Source organism: Rhea americana, unplaced genomic scaffold (assembly GCF_003343005.1).
Source record: "Rhea americana isolate MKP2758 unplaced genomic scaffold, rheAme1 scaffold_168, whole genome shotgun sequence".
NCBI lineage: Eukaryota > Metazoa > Chordata > Aves > Rheiformes > Rheidae > Rhea > Rhea americana.
This window is the reverse complement of record NW_028185794.1, coordinates 356,921-368,427: the sequence shown is the minus strand read 5'-3', so window position 1 is coordinate 368,427 and position 11,507 is coordinate 356,921. Positions and strand designations below refer to the sequence as shown.

The 11,507-nt window shown below is 48.5% G+C and overlaps 1 protein-coding gene across 1 annotated transcript in view; it reads right to left on the bottom strand.

Annotated features, from left to right (window-relative positions):
• Nucleotides 1-8,254, bottom strand: part of DUOX2 (dual oxidase 2) — a 25,421-nt gene extending 17,167 nt beyond the window's left edge. The window contains exons 1-4 of the mRNA XM_085300682.1: nt 8,209-8,254; nt 7,170-7,253; nt 2,205-2,369; nt 916-1,103 (exon numbers count right to left, since the gene is read on the bottom strand). Coding sequence (XP_085156808.1) covers nt 916-1,103; nt 2,205-2,369; nt 7,170-7,253; nt 8,209-8,254 — 483 coding nt within the window. The remainder of the gene's footprint in view (nt 1-915; nt 1,104-2,204; nt 2,370-7,169; nt 7,254-8,208) is intronic.
• Between the last annotated feature and the right edge of the window lie 3,253 nt (nt 8,255-11,507).

The following is an 11,507-nucleotide window of genomic DNA, read 5'->3' as shown; positions in this document are numbered from 1 at the left end:
ACATCAGTTTTGGAACTCACCCAGCCTCAACATAGCAAAATATATATAGAGAGGGGGAAATCTGGATTTTCAAGAATGCTTGAAATCCAGAGAAGTTTTACAACAAATACCACTTTGAAAATTGTTAGAGGGAGGGGAAAAAAAAGTGTGAAATCCATATGGATTTTTTTGCCTGGTGTTTTTAGTGACAGTTGCATTGCTAGAAGCTGGATAGCAAGCCATATGAGCTGATTCCATATGCACTCCGTGACACGATGTCACCTCGACCCTATAGGAGCACTTCAGACAGGGTGACAGTACCAGCTCARTTTCATGAAACATTTTGAAAGACGAATTATTACCTAAAATATCTGTCTTAATTGCTCATATTCTAGAGAAGCACAAGTATAAAAAGATTTCTTATTTAAGTTCTTCACATTTATCCTAAAATGGCMCTGGTTATCACTTGTTTTAACAGCCAGAGGCTGTTCTCCTCTGGTGCTAACAGCTCTGTCTTTCTGATTTTGATTGACATCATAAAAAGTTTGGCAGCCAAGGAAGATTGTGAATGGTTCCTACTTTACACATTTCTCCCTAAACCTTGCAAGACACTCAGATTTGCATTAAAATAGGTGGCACAGGCAGGTCTGGAGTAACTATCAGGTTTTCTTTTGGAGAGAGAGAAAAAAAAAGAAAAAAAAAGAAAAACACTGATCTTCAGCAACCACAAATGTTTCTCTATGTAAATTAGTATCTTGGATGTGTGCTTTGAGTTATTTGCCCTGGGTTTGTACTCTCGAGAGCGGTATATTTTTAAGATGACAGCAGCCCTTTCCAATTTTTACAAAAGCCAAAAAATGCTCCTACAGACCCAACTGTCAAGCATGGAGGAAGTTAGCCAGAAGGGGAAGAGCAAAGGAAGCACAATGTCCTTACCTGCTCCCGGGGGTTGTTGGGGCTCTGCCCTGTCTCCAGTGCCCACTGGATGCGCTGGAAGGGCAGGATCACATCTCCAGTGCTTGCAGGGTCAAACACAGGGTCTCCGGTGGGGATGCGGATATTCAGGAATTCAGCAGGGCAGCCRGGTTTCTCTGCTTCCAGGATCTCAGAGAGCACATGGAAACCTGCCAGAGAGCCGAGCAGAGACAGTAGCTGGAGGGGCTGTCACCACCATGTRGAGTGGGACATGCTGGTGGGCAGCCAAGACGGTTTCCTTCCTGCCTTCACTGCTGGTTTGCTCCATGACCTTGAATAATTCACTCCAGGCCTTTCCTATCTGCAAAGCAGGCTGTCAGCCCCCACTGTGGAGCCTTGAGGCCCTCAAAGAAAACGAGGGCTAGAGGGATCAGTGTGCCTGACTCCACCCCATCTGAGCCGGGGCTCCATGTGCCACCGGCCAGAGCTCATGAGTAGGGCAGGGTCATTGAGGGTCATTGAGGGTCATTGAAATGTTAGGGTGGAAAATAGACTCAACCAGTTGAGAGACCCCTCACATCTGCTGCACACTGCTTCACTGGAAACAAGTGCAGCCATCATTTTCCTGAGCTCCTGCTTGCTTGTGGCCTTCAAGCCCGTGGGCTGCTGCTGGTGCTGAGCCCTGTGGAAGGCACAGCTGTTGGCCCATCAGAGCTCTGGTGTGATGGGAAAAACTGCTTCTAGGCAGAAGCTGGGTGGTACCACACTAATGTCTGTTCCTCCAGCAGCTGTGGGCTTGAAGAGTCCAGTGGCTCACCTCACTTGGAGCCAAGTGCCTGGAGCTAGGTGTTGGGAGCTGTCTGTGAACTTTGGGCTATATTTGAGCTAATTCATCTTCACTTCTYTGACAAGTTCAGCCTGTTTCCCCAGCGAGATGAGACATGAGATCCYGAGGCTCAGAGACCCAAGGACCGACTGAGCTCCTGAGAGAGAACAAACTGCTCTGACTTGTAGCAACGATGCCCAGAAATCACTCACTATACAGTTGTTATCAGATCTGTTAAATGTTTTGCAAGAAGGTAACTTTACTGTTAAAACAAATGAGGAAGTTTCCAAATAATCAATATCCGCATTTGGGGAAGCAAAGGTCACTGAAAATTCTTGCAAATTCCCTTGCTTATGGCAACAGTTGAGGCTTTATCTTTCAGGATCTGCTCTTAAATTAATGGACTAGGAGTGAGAGGAGTCATTCCAGATATGAAAAGCAGTTCCCAATCTGTGCCTGGTGCATACCAAAACCCCACTCTTACCGAAGAAAACGCCAAGAACRGTTGTGTTCCTGCGGGAGGGCAGCCCAGAGGGCCCCTGGGCCACTGTGATGCTGAGCTGGCGAGCGTTGGGCACATGGGGCTCCTGCAGTGCCTGGTACACACCATCAGCRTAGTTTGCTGGCAGGAGACGCAGCAGGCTGGCACCTGGGACACGAGAGCAACAGGGTGTGGGTCCAGCAGCACCGGACAAATGACAAGTGGGGTAATAGCAAGGTACAATGGCATGTGGGAGAGTCCCAGAAGAGAGCGGTAGAATGATGTAGATATTTATAGGGACTGAGAATATACTGGTTTTGGCACTGAKAGCAACTCCTATCACACTGGGATGAGTCCCCTTAAAATTATGAAGGATCCTGTAAGGGCACATTCCCTTCCAGCTGTCCTCCTTTTCGCCTGTGCATCCCCTTTGCCTCTGGGAGGGTCTGGGGAGCTCACTTGGTAACTGGGGTGATATTGAGCTGCCTGTGTAGACTGTGCGATTTTGCACAAACATGGGGATCAGTCTTTTGCCAACATCATAGGAAACAGGAGAAGGAACAGCAGGAGAGACAAAGTAAAACATGAAACACCCTGGACTTCATATCCACTGCCTACCCCATAGCTGAAAAGCTGGGAGGCAGGAGGTCATTTCTTACTGACGAGCAAACGCATTTTGAAAGGCTGTTCATCAGTGAATGGTGGGCTTTGCTTGCCAGAATTTCCTAGAGATGGGGGAAATCCTGAAGTACTGGCTGACCACAGAGGGGTAGTGGGGTTAATTTCTATAGGTTTATTTCCATATGTTAAGGGCTTGTGGTTTTGCTTGGATAGAGAGAGATCTTGTCTACCATCGGCCCGCTAGCATCTCTGACAAGCTTTGATGTGATGGGCTGGTGACAGACACGTCATGTTGGAGAGCTAATCAGACTCAAAGGAAGCTGTACAATTGCCACTGTAACTTGTGGCGTCATGTAGGTGACAGATCTAGGCTGCAGGATATAGAAGCATTCATAATCTTTAATATTTCAGATGGGATCCTGTCTGACCTGCCCAGCTCAGTGTTGTCCCTGGAGGTGGGCTCCATGGGCTGATTGTAGGATATGAGTAGCTCCATTCCCTTATCTGGCACACAGAAATCCTGCACACTTATCCCAGCACAGGCCAGCACATATTGCATGACAGGCCCTCAGCCTCTGGCACGTGCACAGTATAGAATCATAGAATAAGTAAGGTTGGAAGGGACCTCTGGAGATCATCTAGTCCAAACTCCCCGCTCAGCAGGGTCACCTAGAGCATGTTAGACAGGGTTGCATCCAGGTGGGCCTTGAAGATCTGCAGAGAAGGAGACTCCACAACTTCTCTGGGCAACCTCTACCAGTGCTCTGACACTCTCCCAGCAAAGAAATTCCCCCTCGTGTTCAGGCGGAACTTCCTGTGCTTCAATTTCTGCCTATTGCCTCTTGTCACATGGGACACCTGAAAAGAATTTGTCCCCATCCCCTTGACATCCTCCCTTCAGGTACTTGTACACATTGATAAGATCCCCCCTCAGTCTTTTCTCCAGCCTAAGCAAGTCCAGCTCTCGCAGCCGGTCCTCATGGGGCAGATGCTCCAGTCCTCTGATCATCTTTGTAGCCCCACGCTGGACTCTCTCCAGTCACTCCGTGTCTCTCTTGTCCTGGGCACCCCAGAACTGGATGCAGTACTCCAGGTGAGGCCTCACCAGGGCTGAATAGAGAGGGAGGATCACCTCCCTCAACCTGCTGGCAACACTCTTCCTAATGCACCCCAGGACACCATTGGATTTCTTGGCCACAAGGGCACACTATTGGCTCATGGTCAATTTGTCATCCACCAGCACTCACAGGTCCTTCTCTGCAGAATTGCTCTCCAGAAGGTCAGCCCCCAGCTTGTACTGGTGCMTAGGGTTATTTTTCCCTAGATACAGGACCCTGCACTTGCCCTTGTTGAACCTCATGAGGTTCCTCTCTGCCCAACTCTCCAGCCTGTCCAGGTCTCTCTGAATGGCAGCACAGCCCTCAGGTGTATCAGCCACTCCTCCCAGCTTGGTATCATCAGCAAACTTTCTGAGGAGGCATTCTGTCCCCTCCTCCAGGTCATTGATGAAGAAGTTGAGCAGGATGGGACCCAGTACTGAGCCCTGGGGACACCACTAGCCACAGGCCTCCAAGTAGACTTCATGCCACTGATGACGATCCTCTGAGCTCTGCCTTTCAGCCAGTTCTCAATCCACCTCACAGTCCACTCGTCTAACCCACACTTCCTGAGCTTATCTAGGAGGATGTTATGGGAGACAGTGTCAAAAGCCTTGCTGAAGTCAAGGTGCACAACGTCCACTGCTCTCCCCTCATCTACCCAGCCAGTCATTCCATCAGAGAAGGCTATTAGATTGGTTAAGCAGGATTTCCCCTTGGTGAATCCATGCTGGCTACTCCTGATCACCTTTTTTTCCTCCATATGTCTGGAGATGACATCCAGAATGAGCTGTTGCATCACCTTTCCAGGGATGCAGGTGAGGCTGACCGGCCTATAGTTGTGTGGGTCCTCCTTCTTGCCCTTTGTGAAGACTGGAGTGACATTGGCTTTCTTCCAGTCCTCAGGCACCTCTCCAGTTCTCCAGGACCTTTCAAAGATGATGGAGAGCAGCCTGGCAACAACATCTGCCAGCTCCCTCAGTACCTGTGGGTGCATCCTATCAGGGCCCATGGATTTGTGGATGTCTAGCCTGCCCAGAAGGTCTCTAATCCTATCCTCCTCAACCAAAGGAAAGTCTTCCCTTTTCTGGACTTTCTCCCTCACATCCAGGCTGCAGTATTCCTGAGGGCTGCCCTTAGCGGTGAAGGCTGAAGCAAAGAAGACATTCAGTAATTCTGCCTTCTCTGTATCCCTTGTCACCAGGGCCCCCGCCTCATTCAGTAGTAGGCCCACATTTTCCCTAGTCCTCCTCTTGCTCCTGATGTATTTAAAGAAGCCCTTCCTGTTGTCCTTGACATCCCTTGCCAGACCCAGTTCCAGCTGGGCCTTAGCCTTCCTCGCAGCATCTCTACATACTCTGACTGCATTCCTATAATCCTCCCAAGCAGCCTGGCCCCTCTTCCACACTCTGTGTACTTTCTTCTTCTGTCTGAATTTGGCCAACAGCTCCTTGCTCACCCAGGCAGGTCTCCTGCCCCCTTTGCTGCACTTCTTTCTCATAGGGATGCACCGCTCCTGAGCTTGGAGGAAGTGATGTTTGAATACTAGCCAGCTCTCCTGGACCCCCCTTCCTTCTAGGGCCTCAACCCATGACATTCCACCAATTAGATCTCTGAAGAGCCCGAAGTCTGCTCTCCTGAAGTCCAGGCTTGCAATCCTGCTTGTTGCCTTACTTCTTTCCTGCAGGATCCTGAACTCCACCATCCGGTGGTCACTGCAGCCAAGGCTGCCCCTAACCTTCACATCACTAACCAGTCCCTCTCTGTTGGTAAGGACAAGGGCCAGCAGGACACCCTTCCYCGTAGGCTCCTCCACCATCTGTGACAAGAAGTTATCATCAATGCATTGCAGGAGCCTCCTGGACTGTTTGTGCCTTTCTGTGTAGTCCTTCCAGCAGATGTCAGGGGGTTGAGGTCTCCCATGAGAACCAGGGCCTGTGATCATGAGGCTACTTCCAGCTGTCTACAGAAGGCCTCATCAACTTTCTCTTCCTGGTCAGGTGGCCTGTAGTAGATACCCACAACAGTGTCCCCCATGCTAGCCTGCCCTTTGATCTTTACCCATAAGCTCTCAACCGCCTCCTCCTCCTCCACCCCTAGGCAGAGCTCGATGCATCCCAGTTGCTCTCTCACGTAAAGAGCAACTCCACCATCTCGCTTTCCTGGCTGGTCTCTCCTAAAAAGCACATAGCCATCCATGACAGCATTCCAGTCATGTGAGCTATCCCACCATGTCTCTGTGATTGCAATGAGATCACGGCCCTGTGACTGCACACAGATCTCCAGCTCCTCCTGTTTGTTCCCAATGCTGTGTGCATTGGTGTACAGGCATTTCAGAGAGGTAGTCATGCCTGCAGGTTTCCCAGGAAGGGTGTATGGGGGTCGCCCACAGCCATGTCCCAAACGCACATCCCCAGCTGCATGCACCTGTTGGAGGCCCCCCAACCCAACTTGTGTTTTGTTTTCTACGCTGTCTGTATGACACCCCCCTTCTCCCCTCCTACCTAGTTTAAAGCCCTCTTTACTAGTCTGGCTAACCTGTTTGCAAAGGCAAATGTGCCCCGCTTGGTGAGGTGAATCCCATCTCTCCCCACCAGTTGTTGGTCTTCAAACCATGTTCCATGGTCATAGAATCCAAAATCCTGTTGCCAACACCAGCGGCATAGTCAGTTGTTGATTTGGAAAATCTTCCTATTCCTCCTCCCATGCCTTCCGCTAATYGGCAGGACCGATGAGAAGACCACCTGGGCTCCCAGACCCTTGACCACTGTGCCCAAGGCCTTGAAGTCTTCTTTGACTGTTTCTAGTTTGTTCTCTGCATCGTTAGCACCCATGTGAAAGAGCAGCAGAGGGTAGTAGTCTGATGAGCGGACAAGCCTTGGTAGCCTTTCAGACAAATCTCGTACCCTTGCCCCCAGCAGGCAGCAAACCTCTCTAGAGGAGGCTTATGGATGTTGCTTGAGCATCAGGCATGGTAAAAATGATGCTGCTACATGAGGGAGAAAGCTGAACTGCTGGTGCCCTCCAGACTGCTCCAATGAGGCTGTTCAGGTGCATCTGTGGACGTACCCTGAGTGACAATGTAAGAGCCAAAAGCAGCCTCCTCTATGGGAGCTGACATTGCCTGGCCACCTTCTCGGTTCAGACCCAAATCAGAAAGAGTTTCTCCTTCTGCCCTGAGGCAGATCAGATGCCAAAGAAAGTGCCAGCTTGCCCCTAGCCCACCACCTCCAGGCCTGGTGGCACTTACCCACTGAACCATGGCTGTGGTGCAGCAAGTTGTTGTACCAGCCGTCATAGCGCTGGACCTCCCAGAAGATGTTCTCCTGGGTCCCTGGAAGAGACCAGACCCTAACTCAGTTGAGACAATCAGAGTGAGATTGGTACTGGCGTAGAGGTATCTTGATGCAGTGCTGGTGGCATTCACACTCCAAGCATAAGCTTGGACTAGAGCTCCCTGGGGTCTCTACCAACCAGTGCTGCAGTGATCCTGTGGTATTTGCTACAAGTGATGAGCAGGGAGCACGTATGGCCATATGGCTCACCCATGATTAGTTGTCAAGTAGGTAAAAAAAAAAAAAAAAAAAAAAAAAGCACGAAGCATCTCAGCATCTCCCTTACAGAATTATATTATAGTGTTGCGTTTTCCCCTATTTTTTTCTGAATCCTTCCTTATAAATAGATGTTTTGAGAATTTCTATCCTCTTTCTGAAGGAAAAGCAATGTACAAGATAACAAATTCAGGCCTGTGTTCCTGAAATCCCCAAATCAGTATGATATCTGATATCTGGCTACCATCAGTCTGCTCCCAAAGGATTTTAATTTTCCCCTGTTCTCTCACTCTGTCAGAGCAGATTTTCCCCTTACTTCTGACCCCCACATTATCCACGTGAGTCAAACAAAAACCTTGGCACAGGGGTAGTGCTCTCCTCTGTTCTGCTATGCATCAGCAGAAAAGAGCTTTTGCCAATAAGTATGTGCTCTGTTTCCTCACCAATAAGTATATGCCCTATTTCCTGCCTGTTAGTTTTTATTGCTTTTATTATAATAACAGCAAGAAACTCTAGTTCGTAGTTGCAAGCTGTGTGCACACATACATAGCAGTAGTAAAGACTCCCAAACTGCAGGGCCCACAAGCTCAGCATTTTGCTCCATTTCTTTCTTATCTCCTCACAAAGTGAATTATGCCCCAATTTGATGCAATGTCCCATAAGTTAGAGGAAGTTCCTCTGAGGGCAGAAACTATCCAGGATCGCCTGTTTTGGATGCCCTTCTCAGAAACTACTTACCCCCTAAGGTCCACATCACCAGCAGAACCAGGGACAAACTCAACATCTTCTCTGTGGGATGCAGCAGCCACAAAGGAGAGAGCTGTAAATAGAGAGAAGGAGGGAGCTGAAGCCAAGTTGCTACAGGAYGCTGGGAACACCTGCAGATCGTATTCTCAGCTCCCTCTTGTGGTCTCTATAGCCTAATAAAACCCTTTGCTATCATCTGTTGGCAATATGGCTCCATTCTGGCTGTGAGAAGGCAGCAGAGACCCCATCATCCTGGGAAAGGTCTGTCAATAGGTAACAACGGGCCTGAGATTGGAATCCTTCTGCTGGAGCAGGGCCAGTACCACCTGCTCTAGGCTCATGTTCATCATTCACGGAGGGACTCACTAAGCTGGGCTCAGTTATGGAAATTCRTTTTTCGTTACAGGAACAGGCACATTTAATGTGCATTGTCCCATTCAAATATCCAGCTGGCAACATGACTGGAATGTCCTTAGCATGCAATCAAGCATCCAAAAGCACATTAACATCACAGTTAAAGATCTTTACATCTGCTCTAAACTAACTCCTAGCAAATGCCCAACAAAATGCTCTCAAGACTAGCCTTTTTCATGATGCTTTTCCATCTTATTTTCCACAAAATCCTTGATCAAGAACAAATATCATCAGAGGGACTTGAGCCTGTAAATCCTCAGCCAACTCCTGATTGAACAGAGGGATTCCCAGACCTGTGCAGCAAAGGCAGTGCTTTTCTTGGTCTTAAAGACAGAGAAGATGCTAATAATGATGCCGCTGGTTTTCCATGCAGTTTGGTAAAGGAACGTGAAACTTGAATTTAACTCCAGAATAGGRTTTTCTACTAAATTTCCCTCATCCCAACACTATGGGTATGTAACAGCACTGTGAATGTGTATCCACAGATTATTGCCATTTATTGTGAGCTGCCTTTCCCAGAGGGCGGAGATGTATGTACGGGTTTCTRTTCTGTGTGTCAAACATCTCAGCTTTTCCTACATTGCACTGTTGCAAGCTGAAGTGATCCTTTCAGTTTTTTTCCTTGTTTAAACCAAACTTTAACCCAATGATGGTTTCAGAAAGCTTACACTTTGCCATCAGTTCAGTAGGTTTCATTTCAGATTTACTAGGAATCACAACAGGGATTTTTCAGTTATAATTAACAGTGGCACATATTATAACACACAAGTCACTAAATACACTGTCCACTTACCAAATGAAGTGGTTTGAAATTTAAATGTCATTATGTGTACTCATAGTTAACTGCGCTTGTAAAAATAAGACACTCACTGTCAGGTTGTGAGCATAGCATATAATCAGCAAAACCCACTTTGGTCAAAGATTTCTCTAAGTTTGTTCTTTTGTATTAGAAAACAAGCTGTTTCTCAAGAAGTAACAYTTCCTACTTCACAACAGCTCATCTGCACTCAACAGGTCACAGGCAAACTGTTTTATTAGCTTTTTGTAACCCAATTTAAAACTAAATCAGTACTGAAATACCTGTTTGAAGGGCCRGTACGTAACAATCAGGACAGAGGCTTCATTGCAGGCACAAAGCTACAAATATACATTGCCATCAGCTGGCAATGGCGTTTCTGAATAGGGCCATACCAACTGGATTTTCAGATCTAGTGTCCCCTCCATGCACCTGCCTAAGCAACACTCAGCCCACAGCTGGCTCTGCAGGGGCACCGGACCTCTGCTAAAAGCTGCCTGCCCCAAGGRAGCTCTTTCTCACTAGCAAAATCTGCAGTCTCGAAGCAGTACAGTGTGCCAGAAGAGCTGGTGGAGAGCTGTACAGTCCTAGGGCTGTCCTGCAGCCCCTCAGCAGCATTGGCCTCGCAAATGGTTTGGGCACAGTCCCCATCCTTGACCCTGTCACAGGGTGTGTGCCACACTGGGGGCTGCTGGAAACCTCAGAGCTGCTGGGGGCAACATCAGGCGGAGGTCCTGGACCCCCAGTGCCGTTCCTATCCTCCTGSAGCACCTTCCTCTGCAAGGGGCCCTGGAGATCTCCCATCCCTCAGCTCTCTGCTGAGCATGGTCTTGAGCATGGCCACAAAATTTGGGTTGTGCAGTTGGTGGCACTTGGAGGCTTGGTAAATCCCATCCCATAGGAGGAACATGAACTTTTAGCCAATAGGTGAAGTGTSAAGGTGCTTGAGACCTCTGCTAGGAGTGGCAGAACCCAGTCACCATCACCATATGAGACTCTCCTACCAGAAAGTTCTCTCCACTCAAACAGCCTGCTCCCWTCTCAAACAAGGGAACTATAAGAGCAAACTGTAGCAGTTGTGGTTTCCTTCCACACAGGGGTCTGTGCAACCTCCCATGCCATAGGAAGGCAATCTCCATAGACACAGCTGGATTTATCTCCTGCTCCYACAGGATGTATGGTGTTACAACACCATCTAGAGCTGGGGCCAGAAGGTACCGCAGAAGATTAACCGAAGTCAGTCAGGAAACATGTTGCTAAGCTCAAAGCACGTAACCATAGTCACAGCATWGCACCTGACCCCCTTTCCCTTGATTCTTCTTGCAGAGCTCCATCAGAAAAAGGGTTTTAAAATTCTCTGTTACTGACMAAATTTCCCATTTCATCAGATAGAGGAATTGCTCTCAAATCAAGACATCATGAAATTACATGCAAGTTCTTTTGTGCTCATCTCTCCTGGCACCAAAAACCCATTTATTGCCTGGTCARTCCCAGGCTCTAGGGAACCCTTGCGGGCTTTTGTGGTAGTGCTGTTCCAATTAGTACGTTGGACTAGAGATTCCTGAGGTCCTTTCCCAGCAAGACTTCTGAGATCTGACAYGGAAACTTTTTTTCCACCTGCTCCACTTGCCTTCACAGCTCTATGTCCTCCCATGAGTTATTTGGTACGTCAGCATTATGTCTCCCAACCAAARCTCACAAGCCATTTCTCTTCCCTGGAGCATTTCTCCAAGGTAGAGCTCAGTCTTTGCAGGCWTGAGGAGGCACTGGCACCATGTCTCCTCTGTCTCAGACCTTATCCAGTCACAGCTGAAGAATAAGAGTCCTTATATGATACCCTCAGGAAAGGGTAGGTGCAGATCTAGGCTAGGGATCCCATGCCCAAGGAAAATGGGCATCTCGTGAGCTCCTTTCCCATGCCATAGCTAAGAGCTCCAACTTTGTTCTCCCACTGTTGAGGACTTGGTTGCTGGACTTCTCCAGAAGAAGCCTCCTGCTCTCCCAGCCACCTCCCAAACCAAGAGGCTCCTTGACATAATGAAACAGAACCAGCCCCAGAAGCTCACAATACAGCTTGCCA